This window comes from Phoenix dactylifera, unplaced genomic scaffold (genome assembly GCF_009389715.1).
Source record: "Phoenix dactylifera cultivar Barhee BC4 unplaced genomic scaffold, palm_55x_up_171113_PBpolish2nd_filt_p 001521F, whole genome shotgun sequence".
In the NCBI taxonomy this organism is placed as follows: Eukaryota; Viridiplantae; Streptophyta; class Magnoliopsida; order Arecales; family Arecaceae; genus Phoenix; species Phoenix dactylifera.
In genome coordinates, this window is record NW_024068830.1 from 61,954 (window position 1) to 89,605 (window position 27,652).

Genomic DNA, 27,652 nt, shown 5'->3' on the forward strand with positions numbered 1-27,652 from the left:
TATATATTATTACAAGGCAAAAATAAAGAATGCATCATCTTCTTACTGATTGATGTTTCTGAAGATTATCTTTTTTCTGTAGATACAGAACAATGGTCTGTGCATACTCCATGCCAGATAGCACAAAACAGGGTGATTCCATCTTCTAAATTTACAATTACATAATAAAAAATAATATAACGGACATGACCATGCAGGAGAACTCTTGGTACTTACAGGGCAGCTATCTCTTTGATAACTTGAGATTTGTCTGCCTCAAACTGATCATCCTCTGCAAAATATGATGAAGATGCGATGTCATAAGCTCCAATCCAAATAATTTCTAATAGCAGGAATGTTAGCAAGTGAAGTTTCTACAGTGCTGCACTATAGAATTGATTCAACAAGAAACAACATGAAGATTTAACTTGGGAAAGGTTAACAATCATAAAAAACCCTCACGTGATGATATGAAAATATACACTAAATATGAGAAAAAAGCACATGGATTGCACAAATAATCTGAGAACAGTGCTCAAAGCGGACACTAGTCAAGGCAAAATGGCACCTTTGTCTGTCTTAAAGTCAGCTAGAAGCCGAAGAAGCTTGTTCCTGTTTGTGACGAGTATGCTTATTATCTCCTGGGGCTTATTTTTATTAGCAGCAAATAACTGCAATTTGAACCAAAGAATTATTCATGATTCAGAAAACTAAAAAAGAATGGCTAGTCTAGAAAACAAGCAAAGACACTAGCACCGCACCTTGAATACATGGAATGCCTCTATTTGGATATTCTTACTTGATTCCTGTGATTAAGAATCAAGTCAAATAACTGAGAATATGCTAATAATCATGCAAGCATGTGCAAACAAGCCAGAGCACAATGCATATCTCTGTACTTTATTACTTATTAATGATTTAGAATTGGCACATACACAAATAAATCCCACATTGAGTATAATTTCATGACAAGCCCTACATCACCTATATCAGGACAGTCCAATCATTACTTATTCAAATCACATCATGGTTTATGATGATAATGTAAACCAACAAAAAAAGGAAAAAAAACTAAGATTAATAGAAAGAATCTCAACCTCCTATTATCTGCACCATTCTATCCCTAAATAAAGACCTTAATATAATTACACTAACAAGTATATAAGTAGTTGGCAGCAAAATCAAGGTCTCAAACCAGAAAAAATAAACATTCCCACGAGAGAATTTCATTCCAAATTTACAACTCATAAAGCCTTTGATTTAAATGAAGGACCTCCATTTACAAGAAATTTGGATCATTGATACCAATAAAATCTGATTAATGAACTAACGAATAAGCATACTTTAAGAACGGAAGTAATAAAATCTCTTTGGTTTTTTAGCTCAGATGGTTGAGATTGCTCAACATCCTTGTTCATCCAACTTGTCGGAGGCCTGCTAAGGCCTATTGTTTTGATCAAAAGACCTTTTGGGGCCAATTTTTTAACAATTGACAATTTAATTCAATATTTTAATTTTTTTACTTAAATATTTTTTCTTTGGTGTCCATGTAATGCATCTCACACCCCAATTTGCATCCATGAGTCACTTGTGGAAACATGTCACACACACTCTCTTCATATACATGCTTGTATCTTTCCCTCACATTTTTTTCTGAGAAAGATCCCTTCATGAAATTTGATAAGTTCACTTTGTTTCTATTCAAAATATTTCTTTTTGAATATGTTCATTATTCCATACAACAAGAATTAAACAAGGTCTGAATGTATCTATTAATGAAGGGAGTAATTGGATATAGAATTTTAGGAGCGCAGGACAAGCAACAAATTTGGTTTGAAAGAGATGAGAGCAGGTCGGGACTTGTAGGAGAATTTTAGGAGATGGCCATGATAAGAGGGCAGACATTGGATATACTTAAACAAGGAAAGAATCTAACACTCTGTTTATCTGTATTAATCAAAATTAATTTCCAAATTATTAGGAAGAGGTTTGAATTTATTGAGATTTGGAAGGAGCCTAAACTCTTAAATTTGCATTAATTAAAATTAATTTCACAGAATATTAAGCAGGAGCCAGAATTTACCAGGATCTGAGACAAGCTGAGATTATAAAGATCCTTTTTTTTTATTTTGGACGTCTTTCCGAAAGATGACTTCCCTTTGCCAAACATGGATTTGCTCATAAATGCAGCTAGGCATGAGGGATGTTCTCATTCATGAATGGGTATGGCGGCTGCAAGACCCATAGACATCTGGAGAAAGAAAATTCATAGACCCCGCTGGTCCTCCCTTGGTTCCACCCTTGTACAGACACCGAGAGTGGTCTTGACACAATAATTCTCTAAAAATATATTTAAGGCATTTCAAGAGAATTTGATCCTAACTTTCTTGAAGTCTACATGCTAGTTCTCTAAAATATCCATAATATAAGTTGGAGATGCAACAGAGATCTTAAAAGAGGGAAAACACTTGGTTTTTTGCAAACTAGAAGCATTCAGCTGGTGTTAATGGTAAAATAACAAAATGCACATCAATAATTACAAGGGAAGACAAGATAAACCATACCCTGAGAAGATTCATTAGAATCATAAGATTGTCCTTTGAGCTAACATAGTGCATCATAACTGCAGAATTTGATCGTTCCAGTAACATGTCTCCCAAAAGCTGAAAAAAAAAAACTGGGGCTTTAAAAAGACATTGCTCTGAGATGCTCTAATACATAAAAACCATGAAACATCCTAACTAAACCATATAGATACCCTCTTAAAGAATTATTAAAAAATCAATTATTATTTCATTAGTGAAAACAGAAACCACAAAATGCAGGCCTTAGTAAATTCTTGATCATTGTATATGAGGTGTGTTAAAAAGAAATTCCTAAAGGTACATTAAGTATTGAGGATAAGATTTGGAAATACTTATTTATACTTCTTGATATGCATTATCAGTAGTCTTTATAATAATCAAAACCATGAACATCAAAGTAATTATACCTTGATAGCTTGCCTTCTTGTTATGTAATTGGGAGACTCCAGCAGCTTTGAGTTAAATTCATTGAAAAACTGAAAGCACAAGAAATGGTCCCGAAAAAATAAATACTATCAATCTGACAACAATGAGAGCAGATAAAAGATCAAAACAAATAAAATATAAATAGTCTGAGTTAAAAACAAAGTGCAAATTCTGACAAAACTAGAAGCTTTCAGTTTCATGAATGCTCACCTGGCTGCTAGTGTTTAGGATCAATTTGGTATCTTATCCAAGCAGAAATTAACTTAATATTTGGTTGAAAACATGCACGCTATGGATCAATGATAATCACAAGTCAACCAGTAAGTCAAGGGTCTAGATCAAGGAATGCTGTACCGGTCCGTACCGGCCGGTACGGGCCGGTCCGTACCGGCCGGTACGGGCCGGTCCGTACCGGCCGGTACGGTCCGGTCCCTGACCGGTACCGGACACAGATGAAAACCGGTATTTCCGGTTTTCTTCTGTGAACCGGCCGGTACGGAGACCGTACCGGCCGGTACCGCTTGGTACCGGCCTCATACCGGTGCGAACCGGCCGGTTCGCACCGGTACGGTGTTTTTTTTTTGGGGGGGGGGGGAACCACAGCGCCTCGCTGTGGTTTTTTTTTTTTTTTAATGGGAAAGAAAGTGGTCCGGACCGATACCGTACCGGTCCGGACGGGTACCGTACCGGTCCGGACCGGCCACCGGTACGCCGATCCGGACCGGTACGGCGGACCTTGGTCTAGATCATGTGCTAATTTCTTATTATGATGACGTATACCCTCAACCATCTTCTAGAAGTGTCAATAGAACATATTGGGGCATCAAAGTTATTTGATAGTTCAGATTTAATCATAAAATAAGTTTGTATTTGTTTTAGATATATGATATTAGATTACTTGGGCCTTAAGTTACATGGCATACTAGTTAAATGGGTCGCAAGTTACGTGTATTTTAATATATTAGGTTACCTGGTACTTAAGTAACTTAGAGTCTAGTTACTTGGGCAGCCAAGTTTCTATTTTTATTTCATTCAGTTACTTGAACCTAAAGCCATGTGGTTATGCAGTGCCTGGGATAGTGAAAGGATAGTCATGAGCTGCATTATATGAGCGAGCATTGCCGAGAAAGAAAGCGTTTTCTTTCCTCTCATCCCTCTCTCATGCATTGTCGAGAAAGAAAGTGATTTCTTTCCTCTTATCTCTCTCTCTTGTCTCCCTCTCACTCCTTCCTTTGTCTCTATTGTATCTCTCTCTCTTATCTTTATTTCCATGATTCTCCTCATGTGTTGAGCCCATCTATGCATAAGCAATCCATCCCCTAAGTGTTCTATATTAGTTTGGTATCTAAAGGCTCCGAGCTTGCTTTTCCTTTCCTTGGCCTTCTTTTCTTGTTTCCTTTCCATTCCATCATGCTATCAGACAAGGAGTTAACTTTTATGCCTTCTATAAACATGTCAAATATGCAAAGAAGGTGTTTGGGCAGATGCATTATGATTTGACATATAGCAAACATGATTTGGCATCAATAAGGCTATGTTGCAAGAAATTGAAGTAAACCTAGGTGCCGGACAATGCGTAAATGTGGTTTTATCATCTCCAACCCTCAAACATCAGTTTCCCATGCAGTTTAAGCTCTATGAGCATCCAACCAAGGTTTCCCCATACAAGCAAAGAGTCTATGCAGGGAGATAAAGGGTCCATAAAAAGACTACAATAAGCCTACCTAATTAAGTTGGTACAAACAGGTTTCTCATACATAGCCAAAGATTCATACATTCAAACGAGCGAACTGGTTTCCAGTTTCATAAATCAGTTGAAATTTAATTGCATGGTATTTTATCGAACAAGGCAATAACTTTAATGCCCTCATGATTAAGTTGACTAATAGCATTTTGAACAGCAAGATAATTATAACAAGTCAACTTGAGATGAAAATAGACTCTCTTTTTTTGAGAAAGGGGAAGAGGTTAGCCTCAGCCCTCGCCAACACCTAGTTGTAGGCAAGATTTCAACCCAGATCAATGAGTAATACAGCCCAATAACTTTACCAATTGCACTAGTTGTTACCAACATAATAAATATAGACACCATACAAGTACTTAAGCATTTCAGGAGATGAATATGGTCATCCTAAAATACTTCAGTGGCATCTTAAACTGCTATAAGGCACGAAGCTATCAAAGGGAACCCTTCAAGCATCTAAAGCTCATGCCGTATGTGAAGTCATTTAGATATCTATTTACATGCTTAATAGGCCTCTCAGATTGTTAAGTCTCCATATAGTGATTTAGTGATTGGATTTGAAACTTAAAAATTAGTGATTGCTCTAAAAGTTGACAAACAATGTCTACTGTATTTTTTAACATGATCTAATATCTAGATCGAACTTTTGTTGAACTTAGTATTTCTTCAACAAATACTGAATAACCTATAATTTGTTGACTAAGTATATCTCAGCATGCAAAGAGAAAAAAGTGTATGCATTGTCAACCCATACCCAACCCTTGTTATCTTTATTAAGAAATGTTTTAGTCAGTGAACAGTTATTAGTTTAATAATGCACACAAAAGCAAAAAAAGAGGTGTCTGTGAAACTACTTTGACAAAACATTCATATAATCACTAACTATAAATGTCATGATGTTCCAACAGAAACTTCAAGAAACTTTACGTCCCATAAATCCATAAACACGTATTCAAGAAACTTTCTAAGATGACCACTTATGCTATCTTTATTACCTTAAGTAATACAACCCTTAGAGAATTTAAAGAAGTATGAAAGAGAACTGAATGAAGAAATTCTCAAAACATAAATGAACTACATACGTGAAAAAAGCATGACTTTGACCTAGCAGTACATAAGTCTCATATCAATATTAGGTAGATGAATAGGAAGAAAGTAGGTTGTACTGATTTGCCTGACGACCCCCAAACGTTAATACCTCTTTCACAGCATATGTTTCCACCAAAGTTAAGCTGGCATTATCTTCTAATGTAGTCATTTCAACTATTTCTGAAAGTCAAGACAAACGCTTTTAAACGAATGCATAGTCCTCGTCAGTAGGGCTAACAAATGAACAAGTTGTTTGCAAGCAGCTCGTTTCAGCTCAAGATTCAGCTTGAACTGAGTTCATCCCTTTAATAAATGAGCTGAACACAAGCTACGTTTTTTAGCTCAAAATCTATATGAGCCAAACATGAGGTAGAATTAGCTTGCTTGCATTTACGTCAATCTTGCTCTAAAAATGTTTGCAAATATATAAACATAGATATGAGTACATGTATTATTAATTATTATTCAATCCTTTCAATTTATTTGTTCCATTGTATTAACCTACTATGTAATCAATGTGTTTGTTTACTCACAATATTAGAAGGTACGCTTGCCTTCTTCCCTCTAATGAAAAAGTAATAGACAAAAAAGAAATAAACTAAAAACAGACAAATTTATTAAGGATGGGAGCACATATATATGAGAAGAAGAAAACTTTGTATAGGCAAAATCACCTCAGCAACTCGATTTTGATCTAATGGCTGAAATGAAGCTCATTCCTTTAACATATAGAATGGTAATGCACAGCCAGCTCTAATCCTAATCATATTTCACATCTGTTGGCCCTTTCCTCACCTCTTTCCTCCTTGATGCATAGGGAAGAACAGTTTTAACTAAATTACGTATACTCGGAGATGTTAAAACAAATGTTATACATTTAGGTGTTTTAATAAGCACGCTACTCATTCAAACTCATAAATTAGCTGAGGGATACAATAATATGACATTACACAAAGTTTTTTTAATACCTACAGTCTTAACTTAAGCTTCAGAATGCATAAACAAGAAAACCTCCCTTCTAATGTCATTATGAAGGGTCAAACTAATTGTTAGAAGCTTCCAACTCAATCTGTAAGACCTGCAATATAAAATTTTAGAGCACTTAAGTGTCTGAAACATAATTGACTCATTGAAACTTATCTGACATGGATTCTTCAAGTTGAACATGGCAGTATGTAATACAGGCAGAAACAGATTGGTATGTTGAACACCAAGCCTAAACTGACCTCAGAATCTTGATTTGAATCAGTTTCCATAAGTTCCACCTGAAGCAAATTATTGTATCTTACTCACGTTCAGCCACTTTCAGATCAACACGTACCATGAAAAGTATATTTATTTTTCCTTTTGATAGCAGCAACTCCATGTATTGATTACTTTAGTATGTACTTTCATTTTTAGGGCATGTCTTCATCTCTCTAAGTATATTTGGCTATATAGTTTGAATTTCTGATCACTCAAACATCCAATAATAAATTAACTGTTAGAAGCATTTCCTTAAAGATCAAACATGCAGTTTTTGCAATGTTCTAAGAAATTGAAAGAAATAAAAGTGTGGCTCTCATAATTTACGAGAAAGGTGGCTTTTACTAAATGGATAATTTCAAGGAATGCTAAACCGGCCCATACCGGCCGGTTCAGCCCGTACTGAACCAGTCAGATCTCGGACCAGTCCGGTTCGGCGTTAGAAAATGGTTTCGGCCCCATACAGAACCAACTGGTACCAGATGTGTACCAGACGCAATCGGACGGTTCCATCCGGTATGGCTAGGAACTGATGCAAACCGGTTCGCACTGACTCCGGTACCACAGTGCGTTGCACGCGCTGTGTCAAGGTAACCAGTTCAGTACCGATCCCAACCGGTCCGAACCGATATTGAACCGGTCTAGTGGCCAACAGATACACCTACCGGTACTGAACCGGTCCGGTGGCCGACCGGTACGCCTACAGGTACCAGTTAGGCGATCCTTAGATCATTTTGTGATTTTTGAGAGATTATGAAATGGAAATGAGGAGAAAATGCATGCATGTAGTAGATTATGCCGCTTAATAGTGGATTTGCAAGATTTAAGCTAGATTTGTTCAATCTTAGCTTAAATCCTATAGGCATTTAGATGAAGTATATTTAATTGTAATCTGATCAATGAACTAATAGATAATAAGTTATATGTTGGTATTTAGTATTTTATATGATGGCAATTATCATATCAAGTTTTTAATTTATATGCAAACTTACACTTAACAATATTTAACCACCAGACATTTAGAAATTAATTTTTATCAAAGAATTGAACATTAGATAATTTTTTCTTAACATCTTATTTGTTTACAAAAGATTTTGTAATAATCATTTCATGCTTGCAGCTTAGAGGAAAAATCAAAACCACAAATCCAAATGTTACAAACAATATAATACTCATAAATTGTCAAAAATTTTCCTAGTTTGATTTATCTTCTTTAAATTTCAGGTTTTTCCTGATCGTTTTGGCCAAAAACTCTAAAACTACCTAGACTAAGACTTAGCCGGGCCTGGCTGAAACCAAATCAAGTGTCTAGATGTTGGGCGCAGAGGTGCAAGCAATACAAGCAAAATTTTGGAGCGAACAAAATGGCCTTACACAGAAACAAAGTTGTAGCCAAACTATGAAAGGGAAGATTCATCATGTACGAGCCAAGATAGACCATTACATGCTTATAATATAAGATCCATAATGGTTTTCACAAATTACTAAAGAAGTATGTTCCATGTGTCCTAAACACAAAACCATGAACTATATATCATAACTTAATATGGATGAGACTAAAACACCAAACCAGCAATTTAAAGGATATAGAGGCTATGTAAGAATCAAAGAAATAATAAAAGCAATTACAGCTCCAATAAATGCCTAAATGCATTCATGAAGAGCTAAATGGGCATACCAGGCCAAACTAGATGCCAAGACCCCAGGACAACTTTCCAATTAAAGAGAAAGGAAGAAACTATGGGCTTACAAAAAGCAACAGAAGATGAATAAAAAGCAAATCTAAATCAGGTTGTTTGACAAGCCAAGGAGGCTATAAAAAACTAAAGGTGAACTAATGTATAAAGAAATAATAATGTCTCAAGGACCACGAAGAGATGGAGGAAAGATAAAAGACTCAAGGCAGATCTTCATATGGTGGTTGGAGGATGAAAGATATCTAGAGAATAAAGAATAGCTCAAAAAAAAAAAACCTGCATTTCTACTAATTAGCAAGGTTCGTGCTCCAATATCAATATCTAGAACAGAATATTTGACAAACTCTTCTTAAACTGTACTTGAAAGAAAGCAAACGGTGTTTCATTGCTGGGCCATGTTTTCATGAGATATCCCACATAACAAGAATCACATGGAATGATACGTTGGATGTCAGTAGATAATGCATTTGGGGTTGAAGTCCTCACCAAACTCATATATGAGATAAAACAATCTGTTACAACGTGACTCCTACTCTCCCAAAAATCTCACAATTGCAAGCTTGGTAGCTAGCCTCTTCAAACCTGCTTACCTCTTCCTCCACCTCTTCTCCTCAGTTGAATAGATGCCTTCAAGTTATATGTTCTGCCGCATGCAGCGCATCACACAAAGAGGATGGTTCAGCACAAGATGACCTTCCAAAACATTTTCCTAATCCACAACGATATTTTAAAGTATCCAGCAGCCAAATACGCCCATGGATGTTGGCATCAAGGGAATAATAGTATCCATGACATCATAAGAATTCAAGCCAACATTAATGTTGACTTGAAGATCGCCAATTTTTAGAATTGATTAACAGTTTTTGTGTCAGTTTGGCATCAAAAACAGCTGCCAACATGTCCTCTAGACAGAAACTTTCAGTAAAATTCCGTAAAAAAAAAAACTAGAAACATATGAAATGTTTAGCTACTTGATTATCAAGACTATGCATCTATTTTTACTTATTTTCTCGAGAAATAAATTATGCATCTACTATGTCAACCAAAAAAACTAAAAAGGCATAATCACATCCTGCCCAAGACATCATTTGCAATCACTTCAAGTAAAGCATAATGTCGATACATCATCCAAATAGGAAATCAGACACTGATTCTTAAACCCAGATGATGAAGTTCTAGTTTTGACATTTGAGCACTGAAGATTTCCAAAATACAAATAATTTCAGAATGAAAATTGCTGAAAGAAAGTTGAGATAGTATATGCATACATCATTGAGATACGCATGCATATGCCAATATTTTACAATGTAGACACAAAAAATAAAGCATTCAATTCTTAAAAAAGGAAAAACTTTAGTCTCATAGATTTTCCTACAAGGATTAGAGGCTGTTTGGTTGCTTCTAGGTCTTTCTACAATAGATAACCATATAACATGATTCCATGTAAACAATGTCTTATGAAAAGCAGGGGGATATTTATTTTTCATAAAAATCAGTTTTCAGGTTTATGATTTTTTAACTTTGGAAAAACAGGTTTTATATAAAATAACCAAAGAACCATCTTTGCACAAGCCATTGATCATAAGTTTTCTACATACCTGTTTTTCTAAAACTGCTAAGCCAAACAATCCCAAATAAGCAAGGAAAATGTGAAAACAGGCACGTTAAATGATGTGGTTTGTGTTTGGACTTGATTTTCAATCAAGACACACCTTCCAAATGCCAAATGTATCAAATCTTAATGGTTAGAATATATTCATTTCTGATAATTCCTAGGTTTCAAATTGAATAGCAAATACTTCACAGAAGAATAAGAAAAAAGGATTTATCTGTTTCCTTTAAGTGGCTGCACAAATTTCCAAAGCTTTATGTTATACCTCCCACATGGTGTATAATTTAGGTGCAACATGTCCACAACACGTAAAGCTCAATAGGTAATACATATGACTCGTCATAAATTACAAAGCCCCATATATGATATAAATAGCATCTTCAATTGACAGGTCCAGAGTATGCCATTTAGACAAATGATACACATGCGCATGCACCAGCAATAAGCATGTACAACCATATGCATGCATGTACATTCATACATGTACATGTCTTAATGCAGGACAAAGGTTGTATCTTTCACACGAAAGGATTCATCTTCCTTCTCGCAAATCACCATTTGATCGTGCAATGATCGTTTTGAGGTCTGTGCGGGCAGATGAATGGAGGTTTTTGGAGTGCTTTGAGATCTATGCAGGGCAAGATCCAACAGTCGGTGTTGCAACAGAAGATCAATCATTCTTTCATGTGAAAGATACAACCCAAAGCCCTTAATGCATGCATACATGCATATACATATGTATCCAAACATCCATACATATGTAAGTACATGCATATATGTGCATCTCTACAGATGGTTATCATTTGGCATTAAGTTTCATTTAGTCTACAAAAAGATGGGATCCACTGGAATGATGCTATCATTAAACTTTCATTGGCAATAATGACTATTCCATTTATTTATAAATATCCATATTTTCGAACAATATAAATCAAATATCTAATAACATCCTCTCTCTCTCTCTCTCTCTCTCTCTCTCTCTCTCTCTCTCTCACACACACACACACACACACTAATTCACACACATTTAAGCTTACTTATACAATTAACATTCTGTTCGGTTACAATGCCTTATGCAGAAGATAATTGCTCATGAATATTTCAGAAAAAAGGGGGAAAAATTAAGAGCACTTGCATGTGCAAGAACCCACGCATAGACAAACTTCAGTTAGCCTTCTCTTCAAACTAAAGGCAGTGAATTCAGTGCATACCAAATTTCAACTTTAGCAGGACTACAACATTCCATGTCAAATGTTTGGTATACAACAATATATATACAGGCGTATATCATGAAAAAAATAACAACTACAATTATTTTGTTTTCTGATTCATTTAACCTAAATGCTATCCACCGAGTCCTAGTTTGGTTCCTAACTAAGTCTAACCTGAATATTTGAATAACATTATTCAAAAAGGTAATTATGTATCATTATCCGGATAACATAATTCGGCCCCTACCCCCCAAATAGTTTTAACCTGGTTAAAACTGAATAAGTATCCAAAAGGTAATTTACAATTTCCTGATATCTCCAAGTACCCATCATTATTGGGGCTTTATTCAAGTGGACTGAAAAATTACTTGGCTGAAAACAGCTGAATAAAGCTAACAAAAATGGACTTTGTTCAGATTTATTCAGGTTTATTCAGGAATGAAACAGTTCCTAGATGAATGAATCCACAACACACAAAATAACAAAAAAGTAAGTTCAATAGGCCTACCAAAAAGTGTACTTACCCAGTCATAATTTTTAGAAAGAAATTCAGCAACAGTTGATTTATGCCTTGTCAAAAGCTCCTGCAATGCAGTAGAAGAATAATATTACCACTAAACATGAACATGTGCCAGTTAACTAGAAATCAAAATGCTGCCATCAGCATAGAAAGAGCATTGCTAGATCGAGGAATGGCAGAAAAGGTCACTCAAAGGCCATCTAATGCCTTACAAGTTAGAGCCCCAAAAACATTAACTTCCCAACATTTATAAAAAAACAAATATTACAGCCAAAATTGATGAAAGTGATAGTCAGAGTCAAATAAGAGGCCTCGATTAACATCAGCAATATGCAAACGTTATCTAAAGAAATCAAGCTCAAGAACAGATAATGCAAAGATAAAATGATGCAGAAGGGCATACATGACGTATGCATATGCAAGCATGTACATGTCTGTATATGTGTGAATCTGATAGCAACATCATGAATCCTTCTCTCACCAAAATAGGCAGCCCACTTTGAACAAAATGGTTAAGCACATTTTTAAAAATCCAGCATGAACACTAACCCATTTTGTGTCCAGGTCACAGGTCAACAATTCAACGACAAGTTGTCTACAGTTCAACTGGTTGCCAGCCCATCCTAACCTAAAATCTCCTCCACTCCATCCTATGCCAAAATTTCTCCTCTACCCTGATCTAACCAAGGTTCCATGCTCCACCTTCACCGCTAAAGAAGATCACTGATGGCCAGCCCAAACTTCGTTGTCAATAAGACAGACCTCAAGCTTCAGGGGCTTTCAATCATCAGCAATGGTTCTCTCAGACAGCAAAGAACCAAGAGAGCATATCAGAGAAAGAATAATATAAGAAGAAAGGAAGCCCTAGCTAGCCCAAAAGGACCCAAACAGAGTTAAAAACCCTGCCAGGTGATCAAATCTTGACACAGAAGATAGAAATAAAAATAATAACAACAACAACAATCACATTAATAATCCTATTAGGATTAACCTTACATTTGAGTGTTGGAAGAACTTAAAAACCTAAACTGGGGAACTGAAAAGTAGATAGAGATCTTAAAAACCTAAACTATAAAACTGGAAACTAGAAAAGTAAAAATGAAATTCAGTAAGGTGCAAGAAAGCCCTGGAAACACATGCAAGAAAGAAGGTGGAAAATGGTTGAGCACATTTTTTGAAATCTGGCCTGGGCACTTTGTGTCCAGGTCACAGGTCAACAATTCCACGACAGGTTGTCCACAATTCAACTGGTTGCCCGCCCATCCTAACCTAAAATCTCCTCCACTCCATCCTATGCCAAAATTTCTCCTCTACCCCGGTCTAACCAAAGTTGCATGCTCCACCTTCACCGCTAAGGAAGATCACTAATGCCAGCCCAGACTTCGTTGTCAATAGGACAGGCCTCAAGCTTCAGGGGCTTTCAATCATCAGCAATGGTTTTCTCGAACAGCAGAGAACCAAGAGAGCATATCAGAAAAAGAATGATATAAGACGAAAGAAAGCCCCAGCTAGCCCAAAAGGACCCAAACAGAGTCAAAAACCCTGCTAGGAGATCAAATCTTGACAACAACAACAATCACATTAATAATCCTATTAGGATTAACCCTACATTTGACTGTTGGAAGAACTTAAGAACCTAAACTGAGGAACTGAAAAGTAGATAGAGACCTTAAAAACCTAAACTAGGCAAGTAAAAACTAGAGAAGTGAAAATGAGATTCAGTAGGGTGCAAGGACACCCTGGAATCACATGCAGGAAAGGTGGTGGAAAATAGGTAGCCCACATTGAACAAAATGGTTAAGCACATTTTTTGAAATCTGGCCTGGACACTAACATGTTTTGTGTCCAGGTCACATGTCAACAATTCAACGACAGGTTGTCTGCAGTTCAACTGGTTGCCAGCCCATCCTAACCTAAAATCTCCTCCACTCCATCCTATGCCAAAATTTCTCCTCTACCCTGATCTAACCAAGGTTCCATGCTCCACCTTCACCGCTAAGGAAGATCACCGATGGCCAGCCCAAACTTCATTGTCAATAGGACAGGCCTCAAGCTTCGGGGGCTTTCAATCATCAGCAATGGTTCTCTCGGGCAGTAGAGAACCAAGAGAGCATATCAGAGAAAAAATGATATAAGAAGAAAGGAAGCCCTTGCTAGACCAAAAGGACCCAAACAAAGTCAGAAACCCTGTCAGGAGATCAAGTCTTGACACAGAAGATAGAAATAAAAACAACAAAAACAACAACAATCCCATTAATAATCCCATTAGGATTAACCCTACATTTGAGTATTGGAAGAACTTAGAAACCTAAACTAGGGAACTGAAAAGTAGATAGAGACCTTAAAAACCTAAACTGGAAAACTGAAAACTAGAGAAGTGAAAATGAGATTCAGTAGGGTGCAAGGAAACCCTGGAATCACATGCAGGAAAGGTGGGAGAAAGGGGGAGCAAGACAAAAGAATGATAGGGCAACCAATGAGGAGATCAAGTTGGATAAGGAGGATTTTGTTTCATTTTAACTTATAAATCTCCAATTTCCTATATTGAACCATGCAAGGCATGGCTGTTCACTCAGACACTTTCAAAAGTTGGGGCGCTATAGTCAGCTATTCAAACAGTTGATTGAAATTTTCGGGTTTTACACTAACCTGAACCAGGTTTTCTTGTGAATGATAGATCAACATGGTCAGCAACCATCTAAGAAGCACCGCCAAACTTTTAGCAAGTACAAATTAAGTAAAGAAAAGCAGCTTGCCATGAAACCCAAAGACCAACTAGCAGGTGTTGAGACCGATATAGTCAACGGCACAAATCCTGCAACACAATCTGTACAATCATTATTTGAGTCCGTATCCAAGGTAAGAAGCAACAATGGAGCATATCGAAGCATCAGCAATACTGGATGACTCAAGTTATGCACGACAATAGAGAAACCTGGACGAAGCCAATACTGCTTCCTTCTTAAGGTAGTGTGAAGATCCATGTAGGTGTGTTTAGACCCACATCGACTATGCACTACGTAGATCTTGGGTACTTATACACTGCAAAGGAACTCAAATAATATATTCTAGCGAGCCTTTTTGGGCAAGATCCTATATTGTTACAAATGATCTCAAAGTGAACCCGAGCCCATGGCCTATATGTAGGGACCACTGCAACACAGGCCCATTAAGACTGACCACGGGTCGATCATGGTGCTTGTGATTAAATTTGAATGGATTTGAATCCTTAACCTAGCAAAAACGCCAGCGCTTAGACGAGGGAAGTATATAAGAAACCGTACGAACGTATGTTTAGTCCTATATCAGCTATTCACTGGGTAGATCTTGAATACTTATACAGAGTCAAGAAATCCAAATAATATTTTCTGGCTAGCCTTTTTGGGTGAGGTCCAGTGCTGTTAGAAGTAGTCTCTTAATTTGATTTTAGAGAATTAATTTAAACAAGATTACAATGTAGAGGTCTTATTTTAGTTATATACTTGTTGGGGATTCTTGAAGCCATTAATAATTAGGTTTGGAAAGTGCAAGTCTCCTCCTTCTATCTCAGATTCTATGGGGATCTGATTATTGTTATATACGGGTTTTAGGCATCAACAATGGGATGAATTTAGATTTTTCATGGCGTACTAAGGAGGGCAGATTAGTTGGTTTTCAGGGCCTTCTTGGTTGTCGTGCATGTTGCTTTAAGTGCAAAATAATCTCAAAAAAATTTCAATCTTCAATTGGGTATATTCGCCCATAACAAATTTAGTGCAAATCAAAATTTTATCTTGCTTAACTACTTTCTGCAGATTATGCTTAAATTTTCTGCACAAATCAGACAAAGAAACCAAAAATTTTAATATTTGGTCACCAAGAAACTCCCCAAAACCTATAAACCTTAGAATACCCTCCTAGTGTTCATCCCCACCTTCCAAACCTTATGGGAGGTTTATTAGCTCTTCCAAAATTGTATTTATTTATCTTGCCTAGTTCTCCCATCTTCACAAATCTGGACATTAAACTGTCAAATTTACCTAACCCTAGAAAAACTTATTCTTTAAGGCCTACCAATGTTGATACATAATCTTGATCCCTAAAGTTGCAAGCCAACTTATCAGCTTATGATCACATTGCCAAGAAGCAATCCTCCAACAACCCCCTGAACTTTGAAAAAATCTAGAGGATAAGAGAAGATGACAAGGTTTAGTATAGACAATTGAATTTTTCATCTCCAAGGCACAAATTGTATTTTAGGATATTATATCGAAACAAAGTCCAAACTTATTCTGAATACACATATTAGATACATCAAGAAATGCATGTGTGTCTACGTGTATATAAACAGTGAGTACTTATATTGCATGGCCCATCACTCATTTTAACACACTAAACCCTATTGCTACAGGTTGGATGGATGAAGTAGAGAGTGCTTCTAGTGTGTGAATTGACTTTCATGCCTTGGCAATAGTGTTGTATATCTTAGCATAATAAAATTAGTAGCAATCAATAGGTATCGGTAAACAACTAAGAAAAAAGGGAACCAAAAGAATGGTTTTTTCCAAGGGTCGTCATACCAGATACGAGAAGCTATACCGGTACAATATAGTATGATACAGCTCCCGCATCAAGACAAGGTCGGGAGACCCTTTTTTCATGCCCAACCAAGGTACCACATGAAACCAAGCAGTATGGTCCATACAATATGAAACTAGATAGAAGTGATTGATTCCACCACATACAAACTAGTTTGGCCCTTGCGCCATATTGAACCTTAGTACCTCATTGGTATGGTATGCTGCACCCGCTATTGGAGCGAGATGGCTGTCGATACAGCAAACCATACTTTTTTTTCATAATAAAATAGCATTTCATAACAAAAGTTTTTAAATATATTTATTTAATATTTAAAATAAGATTACAATATGGCCAATGGTGAAATGTCACATGAACTAGGAAACTTCTTTTTCGCTCTAAACTATTTAAGCATAGCAATTAATCTTTTGTATTAAGGTACGCTATCTCAGTACTGGACCCTATAGCGGTGCCACCCTGTTACTATGTCGGTACGTCTAGTACGGAGGACGGTTCAGCATACCGAGTTTCAATATGCCTCTTGTACCACGCACCGGTATCGAACCAGTACGGTATGGTACGTTCCATACCATCCAGTTCAGTACGATATGGTGTACCTTGTATATATTGCTGACTCCCTATAATCAAGTATATGAAGTGATGCTTAAAAGGATTAAAAATTTATCTCATGTAAATTTACAGCCCTTCATCCTCTTCCACTATGTAAGACCACTACTCCACCTATGCCTTGTCTTACTTTCAGTTAAACACGATCCAAACCCTACTCTCCAAAATGTGATTGATGTAGCAGTCCATAACTCCCTGTATCATGCTATCTACCCATTAGAAGTCATATCCATCTTCTTCACCTTTTTCTCTTGCATGTGGACCACATGTTTACCCCACTCCCCTAATATCCCTGCTAACATAGGCTGAACAGCGAGCCACTTCCACCCTGACCCAGCATATTCTGTGATGGTCATGTGGATTGTATCCAGAAACTATCTTAAATTTTCAATGGGGGCTCACCCAGTATTAGCACATGTAGTTATTAAGAGTATGTGAATGTGTGATATTACTAATATCAAATGCATTTTTGCTAGCAAAAACGGGCAGGAAAAATCTAATACACAAAAGAAGCCCAAAAAATTAACTAGTGATAATAAATTCTGAAGCAGAGGAACAAAGTGAACCAAAGCAATAACTTGACCTTAAAAGTTGCAGAGGCATCCGATGCTATGTCAAAGTTTGGAAGCTGTATATAATTAAAGAACTTCTTCATATGCTCAGACTCTAAAACATACCTGCAAATGAACAACTTAGGCATTTGAGAAAGCAATTCATTATAAGTTTATAATCTTCAATTAATGTTATAATCGTCAATTAATGTAAAGAATATGCTTGAATAGGAAATGATACCGCTCTATGAAACAGATTGAACTAATACATGTGAAACAGATCCTTGGAGAATAGTGGCAGACATCAACATGCAAATGATGGCCTAGAGACATCACTGCTCATACTCTAGATATGATATTACTTCAAGTCATGGATAAATTAAAACATACTTTCATATATAATGGCCAAGCAACAAACCGTACAGGTTTAAAAAGGAAAAAAGAAAAGAAAGAAAGAAAAAGAAGACTGCATCTAGTTAGTAGTTATAACCCCTTTCTGGAGCTAACTTCAAAAGAAAAAGAAATAATTAAAAAAAATGATATAAAACAAACCTTTCACCAATTTCTGTACATATCTTCTTGTAAATCCTTCACCTTTCTTTACAACCATGGACTACATGTCAAAGTAAACTTTCTTGAGTCCTCTCCTCCCTTTCTCATTCTTCTCTTTTTAGTTGCATAAAGATCTGAAACCTCTCCATAGTCCATATGCAGAAGGAAAATGGTCTCAATATGTTCATTGCTATTCACTTTTATTGCCATGACTCTTAAACCTTCAATAATGTACTCATTTTACTAACTTGATGTCATTGATAAAAGTAGTGAAACCCCATATACTAACAAAAACCAAAATAACAAGCTGCATCATTTCAATCAAAATCCGCTTGAAACAGAATCCATCAAAAGAAAAATAGATTGAACGCAATCATTTTATCATTTTTCTGAAGGTTACCGGTGGAGAGAAGGGGAATAAGAGGAATGATACACATTTCTAAGTGAACAAATATGGCCTTATATGGCATGGCTACCAATCTCTAGTTTTCAATATTTTCATAGACACAAAAACAAAGGCAGAACAGGTGTTTGGTAACCAAGTTTTTAGTTTCAATTTTTCAAACCGGTGACCAGTTTCTGGAAATTGTGGACACCAGAAAATGTGGTTTTGACCTTTTTGAGAACTAGGAACCACCTACCACTACCTACCACCACCACAATCAGCTGCCACCTCATCCCACCGTCGATCATCATGGGCCACCACTTGCCGCCCATGCTGGCCACCACCAGCCATCAATGTCGTTGTCGATCGCCACCCGACTGCCTCTCATAGCCAGTTGTCAACATTGCTGCCAGTCGTATCCCCCCCCCTCGGGCACCAACTCACTGGCCATCACCAACCACTACCCGCTGCTGCCACTACCTACCATCGAACCACCATCTCCATCACCATCACATTATTCACCACCAAACCACCAAACAAGTTTCAAGTTTTTGATTTTTGAAAGAAAAAAAAAAAAGAGAAATTGGTTTCAATTTTTAAAAAATCCAAAAATCGAAATCTGAAAGCCATAACAAATACTACCTAAACAATTAATATTCCAATATTTATGTAAATATGAAATGAATTAGCATGACGATGAACATGTCTGAAATGTTTTATAGTATTTTTTTGCATTATCTTAATTGAGCCAAATTCATAATGTGAATTTTACCCTAATATAAATGTTTCTAAATATTAAACAAATTTTAATTTAAGTTACCCAAAAAGTTTAATGTAGACCAAATTTCCGAAGTCATCTACCAGTTGTGTTAGAAACAAGGTCTACTGAAACTGGTTTCGGATGCACTAAACAGGACCAATCAGTCACCAACATGGTTCATCCCATCGATTCAAAATAATTTTCTTTTGTAAATTTCAAATTGAAATCAGCAAATGGTTTACCGATTTTACTTAGCAGAAAGTCTGTAATCATTTGCCGATTTCAATTCAAAATTTACAAAAAAAATAGAACATCCTTTGCTTGGAAATGAAACAGGGGCGACCCCCTATCGATGAGGGCTTTTGAGCCTTCTCTCTCTTTCGGCCTCTCTCTCCCTCCATTCCTCTCTCTCCCTCTTCCTCCCTTTCTCTCTTTTCTCCTCTCTCTCCTCCCTCTCCCCTCCCTCTCCAACTCTCCCTGTGTCGGTACATCTCAGAACCGATCGCCGGCCAGTACCCCATCCTATACCAATTCGGCAAATCTTAGTTAGAAGCCTATATTAAGAAAGGGTAAAAATGTTTAGACAGAAGTTCATGTTAATAATGGGCGCATCGGTTGCTTTGAGATGAATATAGGCCCAGCAAAGGCAAGAGAACAAAGGAATATAGATCTATCTATGAAGATATAAGATTATTGGATGGAATGATCCAGGGAGAACAAATCATCTTCTTGCAACAACAGATGCACACTTAAGTGTCTACCAACTACATAGTTCATGATTTTGGTGATCGACATGGAAAAGAGAAATGATAAAGCTGCTAAACACCTAACAGGAAGTGAAGACACCAAATTTTTAAGAAGTAGCATCTCCTTCCTAGCACAAACCCCATTTTAGGAGAGATGAGGAAGGTCATACATAATGAACTTCCAACTCACAGGATTCCAGATCAGTGGACAGCATGTTGAGCACATAATCTTTACAACTGCTCTGCATATTGCAGCCCATCAACATCTGATGATCCATACAAGTCAGAAGACTAACTAATCCAGCACATCCAGACTGATAACTTCCTGTGCTTCTAAATGGATGTGTGAATTGGTTTACCCCACAAACTTTTTTCCAGCAATCAAAAAAAAATGTGTTAATCTCGTTTAACTTGTAATTAGTTTTCAAAGTAACAAATTTAATGCAAAATACACATGAAATATGCATACGAGGGCCAACATGATTCTGAACAAGACTAGATGCTAATTTTGTTTTGGCAAGCCACAAAGTTATGAATTCACCATTTCATTAATCCAAACACATTAAATTAGATTAAGAGTTGGTTTCCTAGTGTACATCCATGACTATTTTTATATATCTACCTACTTTAGTATATTGATATTTTGTGTCATAGCACACTGCATCACATCTTATAGTAGATACCTAAAATTGGCATAATCTGAATCACTTTTGAACATTACTTTGCAAGGAGCTACACAAGGTATGCCGTACCGTACCATACCTGACAGCACGAAGTGTACCGTACCATATCTGACGACACGGAGTGTATCGTACCATATCAGTTCAGTACCAGTACGCCGTATGGAAGGCATACCGACACTCGATACGTCTAATCGACCCATGTACCAAGTGTACCGACGCAATAATAGGGTGGCATTCGTACAAGGCCTGGTACCAAGACGGCATACCTTGGAGCCAACGCTCCTTGTCATGTCTCGTTGCATATCACTTAATAATATGTGATTAGATATATCCTCTAAAGTTAGGATTTGAACCCTTTTATTTCCGCAAATATAAGCCTTGTGACATGGAAGAGATTAATGCTTATTATATAGGATGACGAAATGTTGGAAATCTTAAAAATCCTAAAGCTTTAACTTTTACTCAATTGGTTTGCAACATTTTCCCTAATTCATGCTATATGTATTAAAGGCACAACACTATGCAAAGATGTCAACATATGACTTGTAAAATTGATTGACATCTGAATCTTAGTCTCTAAAAATCTTGTTGTATATGTTAAAACTTGGATGCTCATGATAGAACTAGAATTACTGAGGGATCATACTATATTATAGGCATAAAATAAGTTATTTTCATCTTCACCAATTTCATCCCAGTAATTCTGAAAAATAAACTTATCAATTACCATCCTTAAAAATATTAGTAAGAATGATCAAACCAATAAAAAGATATCAGCAAGTGATAATAACAATTATTGCAAAACAACAAACACATACAGAAAAGCTATTACATAAATGCAATGCAACACCTATTTCTACTCAATCCCATGCCACCAACTCTCTCAATGTTTCATTTCCATGATAACCGAAGACATAAGAAAACACATGCCGATCAACCAGAGATGAATATACAGAACATACAATAACGGCAAGAGAATAGCTGCCACGCATGACATTGAAAAACAATATATATATATGCTGTCATTTTCCATTCTTTATAAAATATCATCTCAATAGACCAATAAACTTCCAGCACACACTTGTTAGGCATAAAGCTTTTAGCTTTTAAAAAAGAAGAAAAACTAATAGATCAATAACATTCACAATAGTTTACCTTGCTATGCTTTGATGACGAATACACTCCCTCAACATAGCACCATAGTGTAAAGCAATGTCCATGTTCTCATAACTGTATAATAAATCCATTAGTTTGTACCCCACATAAAAATCCCATCAATAGTCATAGTTCAAGGGCAGAAAATCCTGCGAAGCCTAGACATTGCATCTCCCATATAGAAAAATAACATGGAAATAAGTTGACATATAGCTGTCCATAGCAAATAGAAATTTGAAAATTAAAGTATGCTGCTATAAAATTGCTATCGCTATGCCCGTTTCCCTGATTTTGTGAATGCTTCCACTCATATGACTAAATCTTTTTCATAAAATTCATATAGTACATATTAATATAACCTAACAGACCCTAGGTCTCCAATTGTCACACTATATTTCTAGGAAATTTCAACCACTATATCTTAGACTACTAATTCATATGACTTCAAATATCCAGGCAGCTAATACATTGGTAATAGGTTTTAAAAGGGCCTCCTTTTCCTAATCACCATTCATCTAAATGCCCTATATCGAGATGAGATATCTTAGAGACCTCAAATATCAGACTATTATAGTTTGTGTTTGCTTAAAATTAACCTTTTGGAAGAGGTTGAATCTTAATGTTGTCTTGCACGCATCATTTTATCATGATGCCACATAGTGCACAACCCAGGTTCATAATAAAAGACATGACCAACAAAATTTATTACTGAAGCTTTTCATAAATCCAAAATCATCATCATCACCAAAAAGATAACTTTCTTCAAGTTTAAGGAACCAAAACAACTTCAGCAGCAGAAAAAACCTTCCGAGAATTAATAACCAATATTCAAGCATAAGATTTAGATGCCAAACAAATAACAATAGTAATGGCATTTTTCCTTCAGAAGTAAAAATGGCAAGAGTTTTATCAAAAAAAATGGAAAAGCTTGTTCCGGACTACTGAATCGTTTTTACCTATAGAGCTTAAAAATCTAGATCTTACCCAGACACTAAAAGATCCAAAAGATCTTTGTTTGCTTCCAAATAATCAGAAGAAATCAACCGTGAATGAACTTGCTGCCTTTGCAAATTTGCAACAACTTGCGTAGCATCTTTCCGAGCCTGCAAAGATTATAAGGAACCAGATTTCAGCAACAAGTTGACAGCTGAATATATATCAATCAGAATAGGATAGGACATAAGCTTGGATACAGTTGACCAGATGAATGCATATCACTGGGATTAGCCAAGATTATATAATAAGCCAAGTTCAAGATACATAAACCTAGATAAGCTTGTTGCGTTCAATTTGTGACAATATCAATAGTATATCTGTATATTTACCTCTAGGTTCAATTTCGGGAGACAAACAATTAGCAGGCGTAATGTGTTTCCTTGAAAAAACTCTTGAGTCAGTTGCACACAAGCTTCAGAAACTGGTTCTGCTTCACTGTTGCCATAAAGAATAGATTTCAATTCCCGGATATTCTTGCTTAGCTCTTGCATCTGCAATGGTAGAATTGAAAACAAAATTAACGACAAGTAAATAAATGTTAATCAATAAGATAAGGAAGAATACAGGACTTCCACATAATCCATCTTACTTCCATTTTTTTATGCTTTCTATGTAATTGAGACAGAATAGTAGCACATAAGAAAGGCAGATAGAATTTAAAGGAAAATTACAGGGATGAATCCACAAATTTTTATGGACACCAAGAAGCATTAAAAATATATTCTTAGTGCCAGGAGAAGAATCAATGTTTCTGGATGGACTTGGAAGATGATGTGTCATGATTTTGCACGCCTTGGGTTCAAGTCTAAGGTCCATTTTGGTTGATTGGGGACTTATTTGGTATGACTTTATTTCCAGATTGATGGGGCCCTTTCTCTTATATTCCCAGTCATCTATACTTCACTAAATTAAATCTTGACCGCTAATATTGTGACAAAAGAGTAATGAATGCAATACTGGTGAAGGTTGGTGATTGAGATGGAGAGATTTTAGGAATTATAAGGATCAAAATTTAAAAAAGATAATTGATGATTAAATTACTATGTTTAACTGTAGTTAAATAATCAACAAGGATAAAACACGTTATTAGCAACGAAGTAATGCTTTGGTGCCTGTTTTCTGCAAAGAAAAGTTCTCTGGCCCACAAAAAGATGGCATGGCAACTCAGCACTCATTAAAGCCCAAGGGAAACAATTCTAGGGCTCCACATATCCCCTCCCGCCACATGGCAGACAGAACTTTTGTGCACAGAACTTTTGTGCGCACATATTAGGAGCCACATAGCATTTCTCTTAGTGATTAATGGGGCCAATCACCTCAATGCCCCCACTGCATCTGCTAACATTTCTTGTTGAGGAGATATTGGGGGCTTATTATGTTTTTTCCTTCTATAGAGAGATTACAAGAATCAATGGAGGGTTTTTGATGATGAATGCAGTTTTGGGTTGCCAGAGGGGTGGGGGCAGTTTAAATTGCAAACACTGATATTGTCAAGCATGGCTAAACTATCTCTCATAGAGAATTTTGAAACCTTGAAGGAGATGTGGCCCCTGCTGGCACACCCCTATGTCTGCCCATGTGCATGCATTTTATATAAAATTATGACTTATGCTTTCAATGGAATATTTCTTGCATTATTCTTCCAGTCCAAGATACATGGCATAACTTCTGCTTATTAGAAAATATAAGCTACACTCCATCCACAGAAATCACTCAGCAACTTGAACCCCAATATATGCATCCACTGACGCACACTGAAAGAGTGAGCAAGCCAGAGAGAGAGAGAGATATACCATACCCATCATGAATAGTGCAACATATTGGAAATAGATTCACACCTGCTTCCACGTATATTAAAATTAAAACTCATTAAGATGACACCTATTTATTGGAAGGGCAATGAAAATTGTGTCCACAGCCACCATTGAGCCGAAATTTATCTTCCTGGAAAAGCAATATATCACATCCACATATGAAATACATATGCTGCCATTTGTTCGATCCATCAATGAACCTAATGCAGTAGGCGGTAGCTAGGACATATGACAGCAAAATATATGCCAATGATGGTTCTGAGAGTACACATTTATGAATATAACTCTAGACTGTAACTATGAACAAGCAAGTAAATGAAAATGCTGGTACCAAAGCTCTTGCATTTTGCTGGAACTAATGGAACAAAGGAAAAAGAAAAAGAAATTTCTTTAGTCTAAAGGAGGGTGACCTGATGAACAATGTACCTTGAAATAACTTGAGAAATTCAAGCAAAAGATATATTACTCCAGAGCTTCCTGCCTAGAAGTTTCGGTTCCCCTTCTCAAAACTCTCAGTGTTCACTCTATAATTTTCTGCTTTTACGGAGGCCATGCCTGGATTTCCTATGTGATTCCTAATGTTAGAATTTTCTACTTTTAAATCTTTCTCCCTATACGAATTATAATAATCAGTGGAAACCTAGAATTACTGCCTACCTTTCTGTAGAAGAAAAGAGAAAATGAGCACATTGAGCCTCTTCTAGAAGAAACTAAAAGAACTATATTTAGTTTACTGGGTTATCAATTCTACTGATGCATTACAAGATAAGGCTCCATTAACCACAAGTGAAAAAACTCCTCCAATACCAGCCTCCACTCTCTGCAAACACAAAATGCTTCACTCCAATCTTATTGCAAACAGTATAATAACTAAACAAGTCTACAATAGAACGCATTGTGGAAATAACAGACTTCTATAATTTATTTATTTTTGTGAACACAATTCTCAATCGCCTTTGAGTTTCTCCATTTTATATGCAGAAGAACCAGCTAGTGAGTTAATATTACAATTATCATCCTCCCTTCATCATAAGCAAAGAATTAGTATGCATACCAAACAACGGGATAAAAAACAAATAAGAAGCTTTACTATAAGAAAATAACAAAATAATACTTAGTAGTCCTTCCTGCAAATTACAAAATAGAAATCCTGACTGTAGACTAATACTTAATTATTTTAATTCATATAATTCTCTCATTTACCAAAAGAATCAAAGTAAAATATACCACAACCAAAAAACTGAAAAAAAGAAGAAAAAACAAACCCCAGCAGCAGAAGTTGGAAATTTCTGCAATGAAAAGAGAACAACTTAAACCCAACGTGAGCAGAAAATTGTAAATTTTCAAATCAGAATCCATCAAAAGCATACTTATGAAAGCAATCCAAACCAGAAAATAAAAAGGAAGAAAAGAAAATGTGCATAACAGAAGGTCAAAAAGGATGGAAGAAGAAGAAAGAGGCCGGGTATCAGCACCTTTTCTTCCACTTGGCCCTCCCAAGGATTCCAGTTAAGGTCAATGTTAGATTAGGAGTTCTGTGTCTGCCACATGACATCAGCCGGCATCTGTGGCTTTGACTTAAGGAGCCCCTTCATCTTCCTCTTCCATGCAGGCGGGGGGCTTCGGGAGGGACCAGGCCCTCCATATTGCAGAGCACCCCCGACACCATGGCACTAGGGTTAGAGCTAGAGCAAGGGTCAGAGTTCATGGGGGCAGAGAAGCAAATGGAGGCCGTTCGGATGCAAGAGGAGCAAGTTCTACTCTTATAACATTCTCCTCCACCAGTTTTAGCATCAATGAAATCCTAGTGTTACTGCATATCTTTCCTAGGAAACAAAAAGGGAAATAAAAAAAGAAAGAAAATGAGCACATGGGAACCACCTATAGAAAAGAAACTAACAAAAATCTTATTTAGTTTAGTGGTTCGTCAACTCTATCGATGCATCATAGACAAAGGCTCCGTTGCTTCACTGCACAACAACCTCCACAAGCAAAAACCTCCCTTTAGTACGAGCCTCCACTCTCCACAAGCACAAAATACTACATTCTAAAATTTATTGCAAACAATGTAATAACTAAACTAGTTGACAGCCAGAAATAACAGATTTTTAAATTTCTCATATCTTTGGCAAGCCTAAATCATATTATCTTACCAAAGAAAAATCCCGATCATATTTGAATTTTGCTATTTTATTAACAGAACCAGCAACCAGTTAGTGAAAGCTTGCAATCTTATTTTTCTTCATCAGAAATGAAACAAGAAAAGGGACAAATGGAAATAAGCTGCTTTATTACAAGACAAAAGCAAAATTATTACTTAACACTTACTTCATACATGCACATTATAATACAGGAATCCTGATCACAGATAAAAACTTCGTGATCATAATACCATAAGTTCTCTCATTTACCAAAGGAATGCAGTAAAATTATAACGAACAAAAACCCACATCAGAGCAGCCTCAAGTTGCAACTCCGGCGAAAATGGACAAATTAAACCCAATGTCAGCAGAAAAATCAAGAATTTCAGCTAAAATCATCAAATAGAGCCTATAAACATGTTTCAAACCCAAAAATCAGAGGAAGCCAAATCGGATCAGATGTTAGAAGAGGGAGAAACAGGATAGGAGATCGGCACCTTGTCCTCCCGCTTGGCCTCCGGGTGTTCCAATTGATGTCGACGTAGATAAGGGAGGTCCCGCGTCTGCCGCACGACAT

At 36.5% G+C, this 27,652-nt stretch overlaps 1 protein-coding gene and 1 long non-coding RNA gene across 2 annotated transcripts; both read right to left on the reverse strand.

The window, feature by feature from the left end:
- Positions 1-9: 9 nt before the first annotated feature.
- LOC120108737 (putative MO25-like protein At5g47540) lies at positions 10-27,652 on the reverse strand. Its single transcript, XM_039122435.1, has 12 exons — positions 27,573-27,652; positions 23,450-23,611; positions 23,109-23,227; positions 22,125-22,199; positions 17,876-17,969; positions 12,113-12,172; positions 7,050-7,088; positions 2,972-3,040; positions 2,544-2,642; positions 741-785; positions 548-650; positions 10-271 (listed from the first exon to the last, which is right to left on the reverse strand). Exons 2-12 carry the CDS (start codon positions 23,609-23,611, stop codon positions 213-215), a joined length of 924 nt encoding a protein of 307 aa, XP_038978363.1. The 5' UTR covers positions 27,573-27,652; the 3' UTR covers positions 10-212.
- Positions 12,368-15,626, reverse strand: LOC120108738. The gene is made up of 2 exons (XR_005509978.1): positions 13,777-15,626; positions 12,368-13,144 (listed from the first exon to the last, which is right to left on the reverse strand). It is a non-coding gene; the product is annotated as an uncharacterized LOC120108738 (long non-coding RNA).

Coding starts and splice junctions, on each gene's coding strand:
- LOC120108737 (XM_039122435.1), bottom strand. CDS start 23,611: ATGCAAGAGCTAAGCAAGAATATCCGGGAATTGAAATCTATTCTTTAT. Junction 651..740: donor AGGCATTCCATGTATTCAAG/GTGCGGTGCTAG, acceptor TTCAAATTGCAG/TTATTTGCTGCTAATAAAAA. Junction 272..547: donor TGACTTTAAGACAGACAAAG/GTGCCATTTTGC, acceptor CATATTTTGCAG/AGGATGATCAGTTTGAGGCA.